Source organism: Vipera ursinii (assembly GCF_947247035.1).
Source record: "Vipera ursinii genome assembly, chromosome: Z".
Taxonomy (NCBI): Eukaryota; Metazoa; Chordata; class Lepidosauria; order Squamata; family Viperidae; genus Vipera; species Vipera ursinii.
Window position 1 is genome coordinate 137,426 of NC_139517.1, and position 13,535 is coordinate 150,960.

The window sequence follows — 13,535 nt, forward strand, 5'->3', positions numbered from 1 at the left end:
GATCCGCTTTCTTGCCTGGGCGTTTCGGCCCCTTCCCCCCAGAATGGCGGCCGCTGCACAGGACCCTGACTCTCTAGTTAGGGCGGAGGAGGCAGGGCCCGCGGTGGGTCCCCGCCTCCCCCAGAGCGCTTCGGGGAATGTCCCAGAGGGTGGAAAAGGAGCACTTAGTCACAGCTGCTCTTCCAGGGCGGGTTGTTTGTGTTTGCTGTCTCTTAGCAGCAGAGGGTTGGGGGCTGGCTGCAGGAAGGGCCACCTTCTCAGCCACACCTGATCGGGAGCGGCCAGTAATTCAGCGCATTAACGAATAAATGAAACAGCCAGAACAATGTCTATGAAGATAATTTCTTCTGCATAGCAATACTTAAAAAAAAAAGAACCAATGAAGGAAGGAAGGATTTATTTTTGTTTAAACTTATATGATCATCCCACACAGGCAACTCCGGGCAACTTACAACATTAAACATCCCCCCACGATGGCAGCAATGCAGGATTATTGCATCCAGCCCCCCCCATAACTTCATGCCAATGTGCCCTAAGCGACTGCATTGGCACAGAAGCCCAGGCAAGTTCCCCCTCCCGGGTTAAAGACACCTTTAGATCTCAGGGGGAGCAGGGAAGTCCTGAAACATGGGGGGAGGGGGGGAGGCATCCCAGGCAGCTGACCTAGAGATACGAACCCCAAATTCTGACAGCCCAGTTTACATTCTCTGGGCACCAAACTTTCAAAGCCTTTTCTCTTGAGCACCGTCTCTCCTACCTTGCTAACTGCCCCTTAGAGTGGAGGTGGAGGCGGCGGAGCCCTTGCCAGGAGCGCCCAGTGTCCTTTCAACCAGCCAGCCTCGTCTGTTGTGTTTGCTGTGGCACCTGGCCACCTCCTGTCCACAGAAGATGCGCCTCCCTCCCTCCAGCCAGTCCGGTGGCCTCTCCAAGAGCAGGCTTTGTGGCACCCATTTCTGTCCACCCTCAGCGTTCCTAGGCTGGACTGGGGTGGTGGAAGAGGCCCAGCCTTCTGGAGACATGGCCCTTCACACAATGAAGGGTTAAATGGGGGCCTGAAAACACACACACACACACACACAGTTTCAGAGCCAATCCACTGCCAAAGGGTGTCTGCTCCCATCTGGAGCCCTGCAGATGTGCAATGCCCGTCCCCATCCTCAGGGCCTGCTGCTCGTTCACTTGCCCTGGTACTTGATCTTAAAGACATGGATGGTGCCGTTGGTGAGGGCCACCACAAAATGTCTGTCCCCAGTAACGGTGACCACTCGTGGCTTCAAGATGCCATTCTCTGTTGTGAGAAATGATCCCAGCTCTTCCCCAGCCTCTGAAAAGGCCACAATCTTGTTCAGCTCCCGAAGCACCACGTAGACAATCCCAAGGGCATCGGCACAGACGCTGCCTGGTTGAGACCCACCCAACTGCTCCTCCTGGTATTCGGTCACCAGATCCCCGTTCCTGTCGAGCAGCACCACGCTATGTCGGTACCAGTCAGATGCCACAAATCCCTTTTTCCATCTGCCCAGGAATACCAGGCACCGTTCGTGGGAGGCCTCCAACACAATCTTCTCCAAGAGTTGTCCTTTCAAGTTGAACACCTCCAGATGTCCCGCCACAGATACGACCACAGAATTCCCGTCACAGGTGGTCACTGCGTGGCTGGCCTGGCCCCCCTTGAGTGCCTTTTGCCACATAATCCCCCCCATTTCATTTAAGACGTAGAGCTGGGATCCGGCGGTGAAGACCGCCTTGTTGCCCACAGCAGCCACGCTGAATGGGGCCACGTTGCTCGGCACCGGGATCGTGCCCTTGAACTCGCCCTGCAGAGAGAAGCGCTTTAACTTCTTGTTCTCCTCGTCAGCCACGAGGATTTCACTGGAGCCAAACGGGAACAAGCCCGTGACCTGTGGCCGCTTTTTGTCCGTTGGGACTTTCACCCAGAAGCTGCAGAAGAAAACGGGTTTTGGGATCAACCGAGGGGCCTCTGGCCCCTCTTCCGCCAGCCCAGGGCCTTCCCCACTTGGGGCCTTTTCCTGTCTGGAGGCCTCCCCCACTTCTGCTGCCTGGGGCCGCTGTGGCTGCTGCTTTTTCTTCTTCTTAGCCTGTTGGGTGGAGCTCTCCATGCTGCTCTCTGGGCTGGTGGCTGCGGCCTTCTCGTGAAACTCCAGAAGGAAAAGGTTGCAGCCGTAGAGGAGGTCTGGCTGGATGTGGAGCTTGGGGACCTGCCAGGCTAGGGGCTGCCAGGAGAAGCTCTGCAGCTGCCTCAGCCTCTCGGAGATCATCTGCTCCAAGGACACGATCTCCTCCGCCTGGCCCAGATTCAGCACCTTCTGGGCAAAGGCCACCGTGGTGGAGGCCACCTGCTCCTGGAAGCCCAGCTCAGAAAGCAGCAGCCGAGAGGCCTCCTTCCGCTCCTCCAGGTAGTCCGAGAGTTGGCTCAGGACCTTCTCCTTGTGGCTGAGCAACTGTTCCACGGCCTTGGCACACGTATGCTCCACCACGCTGCGGATGTTCACGTTCCACTCTTCCATCTCCTGTGTCTCCTTCTCTAGGTTGACCTTTGCCTTGGCGAGGAGGTGCATCTTCTCCTCCACTCCACCCAGGAGGCCTGTGAGGATGGGGCGGCGGGCTTTGACCGCCTCCGAGAGGGACAGGCACGGGTGCTCCAGGTGAGGGCCCAGACGGCACTCCCGACAGAGGGCAGCCGTACAGGTAACGCAGAAATACTGCAGGTCTTCACCCTTGTGCTCTTTGCAGCGTGAGGCGTGACGCCTCCGGACCTCCTCGTTGAACTTCCCAGAGCGGTAAGCCTCCAGGTCTACCAGGAGGTGGCCGTGGGTAAGCCGGGAGCAACGGTGCCCACGGGCACAGGCCTGACACAGGTGGTCGGCACAATCGATGCAGTGGGACACGGCAACAGAGCTGGCATCTTGGCCAATGAGCGGGCACAGGCTGCAGGTGGCCCTGGCCTCCTTGACCGGAGGCACCAAGTCCAGGAGGCCGTTGATGAAGAAGTTGGTCTTCAAACCTTCAACGCCGGCTGGGAGAGACACCAGCTCGCGGCATTCGGGGCACCGCAGCTCCCGCTTTGACCCACCCAGCAGCTTCTTCAGACAGTCCTGGCAGTAGCTGTGAAGGCAGGGCAGGATTTTGGGCTGGCAATAGTGCTCCAAGCAAATGGTGCAAGTCAAGAAGCCGCTGGAGAGGGTCTCCCAGAGGGAGGATGCCCTGGCAGCCATCTGGCCACCTTCTGTCTAGAGAAGCAGGGGACAGAGGCCGAGCCCACCCTGGCCTGCGCCTGGAAGAGAAGGAAGGACAAAGAGAGAGGGTGGAACCACGTCCAAGCAACCCCCGGCCTGCTCAAGCGGCGCCCCGAAGCAGACGGGCTCTGGGACCCAACCTGCTTTCAGCCCCAGGCAGAAGGCAGGTGCCAGTCAGCCAAGGAAAGCCAGCCTTCAGCGGCTCTCGCTGTCCCTGGGAGCCAACCCTTCTTGCAAGCCCTTCTGGCTGATTCAGGGAGGCCCCTTCCCCTTCAGGAACTCGCAGCACGGCTGCAGCACCTGCCCCCAACGCTTCCCCCTCCCGCAGACCCTACGGAATCACAGACCTTGGCGGTGTTCTGGCCCGGCGCCCTGCTCAAGCAGGAGACCCTAGGAGGGTCCCCAGGCCACGGGCAGCGCAGGAGGGGGCTTCTTTGCTGGGCGCCTCTGGCAGGGCCCTCAGGGCTCCGGTCTCCAAAGCCGCCTTCCTGCTGCCGAGACGAAGAACCGGCCAGGGCCGCCCGGCTCCCGCCCGGTCTGGAGAAGATCCGCCGGGGTCCACCTCGGTTGGAGGGCTCCTCCTCTCCTCGCCTTGTGGGGCAGCCAGTGGGGAGCCCCTGAGAGCTGCTGCCGCCGCCAGGATCGCCACCACCCACTTTGTAAGGGGAGGTGCCGGGGGAAAGCAGAAACGAAACCAAAAGCAAGTGCCCCGAGGGCTCTGAGGCGCGCGCAAAAACTGGAAGGGAACAGGCCCAAAGGCCGGAGGCGGGGCGCGATTCTCCATTATGACCCCCTCAGTGGCCCAGAGTCTTCCGCCACCCGTCCAGGCGCCAGCTTCTCTCGCAGCCCTCTTGCCTCCACACGGCCTTCGCTGACGGCCACGCCAGGTCAGGCGACCGGGGGGCTGCGAGGAGGCGTTTCTTTCTCCGCTGCTCCGGAGCTCGTCCAGAGGAGGGTCTGCTGCGAGGGAGCCCAGGGCTGGAGCCCTGGAACGCCTAGGGGGAGTCTGCTTGCTTTGAGGATTGGGGGGGGGGCTCTGGGGCCATAAGAAAAGACAAGCCACTCTGCAAACACAGACAGCCATTCAGCGTGGGCTCATTCCGTCCCATCCACTTCGGCTTTTCCACCAACCCGGCTCTCTTCAGTGCTAGAGCCTAGCCAGGTTTTAAAGCGGGGGGGGGGGGGTTGCGGAGATGCAGACGGGATGCCTAGAAGGGCTGGGTTAATTCTTCGGGGGGGGGAGGTTCCTCACCAAGCTCGCTCCTTCCTAAGGCCGGTTTCTCCTTTGGCTTTTGCGTGTGGCCCGAGTGTTGCTGGGGGAGCCGTGATTGCCGCTGAAAAAAAGGGGCTAGTCGGAAAACGGCCTCCCAGACTCGCCGTGGAGTTTGCTGCTTCCTCGCGCGGCCCCTGCAGTTGCACAGGGGTTCACCTGTATGCGTGGGAGGGGGCCCAAGCCCTCACTTCCTGGCAGGGGCCACGGATGGACTTTTGACTCGTGGAACAGTTGTCCCCTCTGCAGGCAGCTCTCGCTGGAGGGTGCTGCGGGCGGGGAGAGGGCCAGGTCCACTGGTTGTTCGGGGGGGGGGAGAGGAGTAGCACAGCCCCTCTGACTCTTTGCCCCCCAGGCCCAGCTCAGGCTCTCGCTGCCTCCCCGTCCCACTTCTCAGCCCTCGGTCTGAGGACAGGGCGCTTGGGGATGGAGGGGCGGCGGGAGAGAGGTGGGAAGCCGGGCGTCCACGGGGGAGGGGGGCAGGATGGGCAGAGAGGGCTGGAAGCTGTTTCAGCCTCCGGCCCTCTAATATTTTTTGTCGCTTTCTAGACTCTGAACATCCTTTATATACCGTGGTGACCAGAACTGCATGCAGGTATCCCAAGGGTGGCCTCCTTATCAAGCTGCATTTCGCTTCCCCAGTTTTGCTCAGGGCCGCCAGGAGGGGGCGCCGAGCGCCCTCCTGGGACTCTGGAGCTGGGCGGAGCTGTCAGACAAGGGCGGCTTCCTCCAATGGGCGCTGCTTTTGCCTTGCCAGGGGGGAGCGGCTGACCGCCTACCGTGGAAAAACGGGGGTGAGGCTGTGTGTGGGGGGGAGGCTGAGAATGAGAACATTTGTGTGCATGCACTCCACTGTCCCCTTCCCCTTGCAACACATATATAGAGCAGGGGTGTCTTGAGACCGGAAGACCGGAGGACTTCAACTCCCAGAATGCCCCGTGCACACATGAATTCTGGGAGTTGAAGTCCTCTGGTCTTAAAGTAGCCAAGGTTGGACACCCCTGCTTCAGAGTCTCCTCTCTTCAGGATGCTGATTGACAGATGCCCCACTTCTGCCACAACGTAGCTGTTGCTCAGTTGCTGCTGAACTGAGAAGACCCACACCCCACCCAGACCAGCCCAAGCGCCGGGAGGCCCCAGCCTGAGTGGATTCGCTTGGGGGCCACCTGATGGGGGCTCAGCAGCTGAATCCCCCAGCTCACGAAGGGCTAGCCGCCCTGCCTCTCAGCCATTCCCTCTCGCCAGCCAGGCAGGGAGGATTCCGGCAGACCTCACCCCACAGATGTGGGGAGGGGGAGAGGAGATGTTGCGGTGAGAGACCCCACTTAGGAGGCTTCAGATTCTGCCCCCTCCCCACCCCCACCAGCAGCCACCCATGGAGACCAGCCCCCCCCCTCTGCCGGGCAGCCCATCTTCTCTGGGGTGGGGAGGAGCCCAAGCTGGGTTCAGCAGGCATGTGTGTGTGTGTGTGTGTGTTGCCCCCATTTGCCAAGCGGGGATCTCGGTGCAGAACGTCGTGGTCTCAGCGCTCAGCACCAGTTGCGGGCCTGAGAAGAGCTGGCCGAGCTGCTGCCCTCCCTCCTGCCCCCAAGAGACCCAGACGAGGCCGTTGCGTTCATTGGTTTTATTAGCCACAAAGTCGGGCAAAGCGCTGCTGCTCCCGGGGCTGGTGCAAGCCCGGAGGGGCCGGGGTGGCTGGGTGCAATTGCCGGCAAGATGCACCCCCTCCACCCAAAAGGCTCCAAGCCTGGGGTAAGCCCATCTGCCATGCCCACCGAAGGCCCGGGCCAAGACACCCGCCCACTCCCTCCTGCTCATCATCAACCCCCAGAGCACATTCGCCAGACTTGCAAGGCCGGGCATGAATTGCAGGAACAAGCAGCCCCCAGACTCAAGTGACAGGGAAGGTGGGGCGGCCTTGGGGGGCTATTAGGGATACGCTGGGGGTCGCTGTCCCTGCCTGCAGAGACAGCATGTGAGTCACGGGCGAGCGGGCAGCGCAGTCAGCAGCCTCTTGCCCCCCCCCAAGGCCCCATATCTTTGCACACTCCGCCACAGGGGCTCTTCAGCGTCCAGGCCTAGCAGAAGTCCACGGGTCCCGCTGAGGCTCCTTCTCCTCCCGTGGCATCAGGAGCCACTCCTAGGCATCCCAGCCCCCAGGTCGGGGATGGCAGGGCCCAGGACCCCCATAGCAGATGCCCCGATCGGGCCAGGACCTTGAGACGAGCAACCCAGCAAAGCTGCTTTGGTCCAGCCTGGGCTTCTGAGGCTTCTTCAGAGCTGGGTTATCTGGGGCCGAGCAATCTGTGCCTGCAGAAGGAGGGCCAAAGGCAAAGGGGGGCTGGCTTCGGAGCACCAGGAGGACAGAGAAGAGGCAAGCCACCCCGCCACCCCCCAGGGCAGGGGAGGGTGCAGGGAAACCCCGTAGGAGCCCCGATGGTCCTGGTATCTGCAGCCCCGTCTGGCATTGGGGCCGTTAGCCCTCCCCTCCTCCCCCTCTAGGAACTGTCCTTACGGGTGTTTGCTGCCCCCCCTCCGCCCCCCCAGCCGCTTTGCTCTGGGTTCCCTGGGAAGGTGCCTCCCTCCCTGCTCCAGGCTGTGTCTCCCAGAAAGGGTCACCACCCAGCTGCCCCTCCCCCCTTCTGGACCTGGAGGGAGGTGTCCACTTGGTCCAGCCGAGGCCGGAAGCTGCCCTGTGTGGGTGCGGGACCGGCGTCCTCCCTGTTGGTGCTGGCAGAGGCGGCTGCAGGGAGAGAGCGGAGGGAGGCCAGTGACGCGATGGTCCTTCCGCCAGAGAGGCAACCAGCTGTGGGGCACATCCTTGCCCCTCCTCGGATGCCGCCCAGGTCTGGAGCCCTTGCTGCCCTCTTCCAGGGAGGCTCCGGGCAAGACCTACCTGGCCTCTGTTGCTGGGCTCGGGGGCTCTGTGGGGGGAGGCCCTGAGGCCTGGGTACCCAGTCCGACTCATTCTCGTACCATTTCTCCTCATTGGGGTTCAAATTCGACCGCCTGGGGAGAGTAGGAAAAGCGGTTAGGGAGACCTGAGCTCTGGCCCAGGACTGGTCAGCAGGAGGACTCCGGACTGGGCCTGCTCCCCCAAGCGGATGTTCAACCAAGAAAGATGGGCTCCCCCCCCCTCCGCCCACAGGGAACAGGCAACACGAGAGGTGGGAATCAATGCCCTGCCTCTGCCGCTGCATCATTTGAACTCGGGACCCCAAACGCAGGAAAGCACAGATGCCACCTGGTGAGGGCTTCCCCTGGCCACCTTGGATGCTTGGCAGTGCCAGGGCTGGGAGCTATTGCTGAGCCTTCCTTTGCCCTGATTGTGCAAGGAGGCCCGGGCAGCTGCTTCCACCCTGGCCCTGGGCGAGCCACCTCCGGAGCCGCCCGTGGAAGTGAGCAGCGTTCCCTGGCAAGTGGTGCCAGGCACTGCGGTGCCAGCCCACTTCCAGAAGGCCAGTCCAGTGTGGCTTTCTCAGGGACTGCTCCAGAATGGCCTTCTGGACAAGCTGTTTGCCCCGCTGGGTCAGCAGTGGCCACTAAACGTCACTGGCGTTTCCGGGGAGGGCAGGAAGTGGGAGCCTTTTGGGGCTGCGCTAGAAACTAGGCATCTGGGACCGCCTTAGGCATGAAAACTGGCTGGGACTTCAGCCGGCCCCTCTCTCCAAGACCAACCCGCCTCGCAGGGTCACTTTGTGGGGAAAACAGGAAGCGAGGACCTGCAGACCAGCTGTGATGCTTATCTGGAGTTTTAATCGAGGACCTTCAAATATCTGAATTAAATCTGCGCGCGAGGCGTGGTGCCTGCTTTTCTGCGGCGTCTCCCTTCGGAAAGGGCTGCCCTGGGATGTACTCAGCGCTCAGAACAAGGGCTAAGTAGACGGCTCTCTGCTGAACAGGTCCCTGTTTTACAGGGGGAACCTTTGGGCTAGTTTCACACCCGTGGCTTGACCTTCCAATTGTTTGCCGTTTCTGTTTGGACTGCAGTTTCAAGCTGTTGGCAAATTGCCTTGTGGAAGCGGTTGCCTCCCGTAGCTGTCCAGAACAAACACGGCACCTGCAAACTGGGCCCGTCACCAGGAGGGCCCGGTGCAGAAGGCTAGCCAGGCAGCCTGGAGAGGCTGGAGAAGGGCTTCCCGAGCTCCAACCGGAGGGAGCCCGCAAGGCAGGGCAGCCCAGGACGTCCCGCCAATGTACCTGTGGTCTTTCTGTGGGTGGCAGCGCCGCCAGCAGAGGAGGGCAGCCAGGACCAGGATGAGGAGCAGCAGGACCGCCAGGCCCAGGGCCACCCCCACGGCCACCCCCACCTTGCTGATGCTCTGGTCGCAGTGGCGGCCGCTGTACCAGTAGGCGTCCGACTGTTGGCAGCTGGAAGAGAAGGGCAGAGTGCCAGGGCTGGGGGGCAGCCTTTCTCTACATGGGAGGGTTTAGTTTCCTCTTCGTCACCTTTCACACTCTGGCCGAGTGGGGCATGGGAAGGGGGGCCCATGGATGCCCTGCAGCACGCATGGCCACGAGACTGAGGGGAAGGCCCCGCCGTGCTCCTGTGGCACCCAAGGCGCCATCCTGGGAAGGGCCCCGGGGCTGCTCTGCAAGGAGAGCCCTCTGCAGCTGCTTTGGGCCAGAGCCTCAGCCGCTCCTGATCTGCTCCTTCAGGGTCTAGTGCACATCTCCCCCGGCCCCCGACCTGCCCACCCCCCAGGCCATCCTTGCTCCCAAGCCCCGGCAGGGTCCAAGAACCGGGGCTGCAGTCCCCTCTGCCACCCCCTCGGGGGGAAGGGCCCGGGGCTCTGGATATGTTGCCCTGGGGTTTCCCTAGGAAGCCCCTTCGGTTGGGCTGGTGACCGAGAGGAGGGGGCCAGGCCCACCTGCTGCTGACCCACCCCTCCCCCCGCCCTACTCACTAGCAGTTCGGCCCATCTGTCTGGATGTAGCAGCTCCCCTTGTCACAGCGGAAGGGATCTGGGTGCGAAAAGCTGCAGTTGGAGACGCACTGCAGCTGATTGCTAATGTTTCGGGCCAGGTAGTACATCTGCATGTCTTTCTTGATCACGGAGGCATTTCTGCAGACCTCAGACAAGTCTAGCAGGCAGGAGGAGAGGAGCCGGGTCAGCCAAGGACTGGGGCTCCCACCCCTATTGCAATCCGCCCGCCCCCCCGTTGCAGCCTTCCGGGGCTGCAGGCTGTCTCTGCCACTGCTTTTGGCCCAGAAATGGCACGGAGCCCCTCCCCCACCCCTGTCATGGGGTCACCCGATGAGGCTGAGCTCCGGGTCGTGGGAGGACCCGTCTTGGCCCTTGCCTGCTTCCTTCATTCTCCCATGGATAAAACAGGCCCCACTGAGACCTCCAGCGGAAGGGCCTGCCCCCTTTCTCTTGGGCTGCTTCTCCCCTGCTCCCTCCGTGCCCAGGAAGGCTACCCGTGGAGCAGGCATTACCCTTGGCACACTCTCTTGCACGTACGCTCACGCACACTGCATGCACCGGCTCTCACCTTGAGGACTGAGAGCCACTTGAGTCACCTCAGAGTCACTCGAGTTGAAACACAGCTTATCTGAAAGAGATCCGGTTATCGCGCCATTAAAAGCTCTGATTGCTGCTGGGAAACGGGCTCTTTCAAGGGCCCCAATGCAGGCAAAGGGCCCGGAGGAGAACTGAACAGTGGAAGCTGCCTCTGGAAAGGAGCTTTTCCCAGGCCTGGGATATTGCATCTCACCTCGCCCCCCAGGGCTGCCGTGGTGGGGCTAAGCCAACCAAGGCCCCCTCACCTTTGGTCTTGGAGGTACAGACATCCTCCTTGCTCTGCAGCAGAGTCCGGATGTTGCGCACAGCCGTGTCGTAAGAGGCATTGAATTCAGAGAAAGGCACTTGCAGAAGCACCTGGTGCTCCACGTTGATGCTGCCGTTGCTGGTGGGAAGAGAAGGGGAGGAAGACGCTGCTTCACTGGGCCCCGAGTCCAGCCCCGAGGGCCCCAGGATGACGTGGCCTTGGTTGTGGGCACTGGGCCACCCACAGAGCGCCTGGGATGGGGTGCCTGCCGCCTCGGGTGGGGCTTTTGCCCCTCAACCGGGCCCCAACTTGGTTCCCCCATAGCTCACCTCAGACGGATCACAGTTACTTCCTGGAACCCAGAAATGTTGGCATAGAAAATTTTCATCTGGGGGGGGGGGAATGAAGGGAGAGAGATGGGGGGTCATTGTTTTCAAAGTATCTCTGAGGATGCACATTGAGGCCTTCCCCAACTGCACCGTTTCACCCCAGATCTGGGGTGGGGTGGGGGAGGCTTTAAGCAGGCATCAGTCCTTCCAATGTTCCCCCTAAGCAAGAGGTTGCAGGCAGAAGCCCAGGCCTCCACCCTCATCACGGAGCCCCAGGAGCCTCATCAGCAGTAGAGATCAAATGAGGACCTGCCAGCCTCAAACCTTCACTGAGCGGCAAAGCCAGATCTATGGGTCCAGTTCGGAGGAGGTCTGCCTGCGCCAAAGCCCGGTCAATAGCCGGAAAAGATCAGAGGGCAGCCGGCTGTCTCTCCCACCCGCGGTCAGGCAGAGGGGACCGGGTGGCATCTAAGCGGCAGAGGCCTGAGGCCGTGACCAGCCCCACCCCTCGGGCTCCCGGCCGCAGCTCTCGGGACAGGACGAGGGGAGCCTGGTGGACCGACAGAGGGGCTCTTCCCATCAGCCCAGCCAGCCTCTTCACCTGCTGCTTAAATTGGGTCTCAAAAGTCCGGAAAGCCGGCGAGCCAGGAGTAGCCATCCCTGCTGTGAAATTCTTTTGGATCACTTTTACGAAGACGTTGATTGTAGCCGTAATCGTCACTGTGAGGAAGCACAGGGTAGTGAAAGCCTCTAGGCCAGGGCCCACAGGCCTCTCCTGGCCCCTCGCCTCTCCCCTTCAGGGGGCAATCAAGTGGACCCATTCACTTATCCAGTTATTTATTGACCCTCCAACTTCCTCAAAGACAGGTTTAGAGTCAAAGAATTGCTAACTCATTAAGGAGCAGAAATCCAGCTGACGCCCTGGCACCCTTGGCTGCCCGTGCACCCATCTGGAGAATAAGGCCATAAAAACAATGTTCACGTCAACACCCTTGTACCTTCTGTGCCCACACGCCCTTGAACAACAGCATGTTCATCGCCACGGGTGGGAGGGGTCTGTTCCCTGAGAAGGCAGGGCAAGCTGCTCCCCTCCCCACCCTCCCTTCTCAGCTGACTTGGAGGGGACAACCAGCCCTTTCGGTTGCTCCTGAAAACCTGCAGAGCTGGGTGGCAGCCCTGAGCACCCGTAGCCCTTCTGGACCAGGTGGGCGTCTGAAGCGGGCCGCTGGACAGCGCTTTGAAGTAGTCCAGGCGAGAGGGAGCGAAGGCCTCTCTGTCCCAACAGCGGCCTAAGTGTTGCGCCAGCCAATACCGGCGAGGGGCCTTCCACAGTGGTGGGAGCAGAAGACCAGGAGGACCCCCTGAACTCCTTCCCGGGCAGCGCTATCTCCAGAAGAGACTCTGTGGACCTGCCTGGCCGAGAGCTGCGATGGACAAACCACGCCATCCTGGCTGGGCCCACCTTCAGCCCACCCAGGCCCTCCGAGCTGAGCCCGGCAGAAGAGGCCAACGGGGTCCCCTTGAGGCTCTCTGAGCATGGTTGTTTTCTTGCAGACGTTTCACGGCTCAGCTAAGCAACGTCATCAATGTAACAATCGCTGATTAATGTCACCTGGCATTGATGTTGCTCCCTAGCTGGGTGGTGAAACGTCTGCAAGAAAACCACCAGGGTCAGAGAGCACCAAGGATGCCCCCCCCCAATTGAATCCTGAGTTACACATCTCCTCTTCTACCACAGAGGGATGCTGTATGTTTCCGATAGGGGTTTTGGTGAACAGCTCCAAATCTGTGGTGGAAGAAAAAAATAAATGACCCAGAAGAGTATTAAAAAAAAACCATCGGTCATTAAGCATTTTAATAATTATCTGTCTTTACTAATTATTATGATTCTACTCTAGGTTTCCTGATACGTTGCGTACACTTTTTTATTTCGAGTACAAATATACAGCATTATTTTTTAAGCTGCTTGAATATACAAAATGGGGAGAGGAAGAAAAAAGGATAAAGTTCAAAGGAAGGGAGGGGAGAAGGGCAGGGGGAAGGAGCAGCCGAGCTCTGCCCCATAAAGACTCTTCTATTTTAGTTGCTTCCTTGTGCGGTTTTTCCTTTGTTTGCCTTTGTTGATTTTTTTTCTTTTCCCCCCCTCCTTTTTTTTTCTTAATTCAACCTTTTAAACATATCATTAAAACTTAGCCACAGAGTATCTGATCCATTTTTTTCTACATATTTTATAAGAAAAAAGGATTGTTGATGACCCAAGAGCATAAAACTGCCAGCCGATCTTTCTAACACCAAAGAGTAATAATTTTTGCTGCCCCTCCTCTGGCTTACACTTCTTTATAGAATAATGTTTCAGGTTTTTGGTATTTCCTCCAGATTGTATTCACATCTTTAGATCTTCTTGGCCTTTCTGACAACATCTAAGCAGAGGTAGCAAAGCCAAAACACAGCCGTAGCAGAACAAGCGCCTGGGAGCCGGGAGGCCTAAATCACATCGTCGTTCCCACGTGAAGACCCAGCTTTCAAAAAACCAAAATTCTCTGGGGAATCCAGTAATTAGTGTTTTCAGCTGCATTTTTCTTCACTGAAATCTTTTTTTTTTTTGTATGCCACTCAGTTTTTATAGAAACTGTTTAAATAAATAAATCCTTAGCTGAATTTATTTGATAAAAACTATTGATTTTCTGAAGACTATTAGTATTAGAGTACCTATAGATTAGCATGATTTTTTCCAACTCTCCCCTACTCAGTACTTGCCAATAACTCTTATCAAGGGTCTTTCCCAGATCCCGTCGGAAGGATGCTGAGACCACCTTTTCCATAGCATCAGACCCGCATCCGATGTTTACAAAAGAAGGTGACCCAGGATAAATAACAGAAGGTAACATTGTCCCTGATCTATAACTC

The 13,535-nt window shown here is 59.2% G+C and overlaps 2 protein-coding genes across 2 annotated transcripts; both read right to left on the reverse strand.

The window, feature by feature from the left end:
- Window positions 1–387: 387 nt before the first annotated feature.
- TRIM56 (tripartite motif containing 56) lies at window positions 388–3,920 on the reverse strand. Its single transcript, XM_083376467.1, has 2 exons — window positions 3,605–3,920; window positions 388–3,295 (listed from the first exon to the last, which is right to left on the reverse strand). The coding sequence occupies exon 2, from the start codon at window positions 3,234–3,236 to the stop codon at window positions 1,176–1,178; it is 2,061 nt and encodes a 686-aa protein (XP_083232593.1). The 5' UTR covers window positions 3,237–3,295; window positions 3,605–3,920; the 3' UTR covers window positions 388–1,175.
- A 2,853-nt stretch (window positions 3,921–6,773) lies between these two features.
- Window positions 6,774–10,621, reverse strand: MUC3A (mucin 3A, cell surface associated; the record flags this gene model as incomplete). Its single annotated transcript, XM_083378735.1, has 7 exons — window positions 6,774–6,837; window positions 7,176–7,536; window positions 8,728–8,898; window positions 9,435–9,612; window positions 10,024–10,083; window positions 10,298–10,516; window positions 10,609–10,621. The coding sequence occupies 7 exons, from the start codon at window positions 10,619–10,621 to the stop codon at window positions 6,802–6,804; spliced, it is 1,038 nt and encodes a 345-aa protein (XP_083234861.1). The 3' UTR covers window positions 6,774–6,801.
- Between the last annotated feature and the right edge of the window lie 2,914 nt (window positions 10,622–13,535).

Excerpts from the sequence above, each read along its gene's own strand:
- TRIM56 (XM_083376467.1), bottom strand. The coding sequence starts at position 3,236 with ATGGCTGCCAGGGCATCCTCCCTCTGGGAGACCCTCTCCAGCGGCTTC.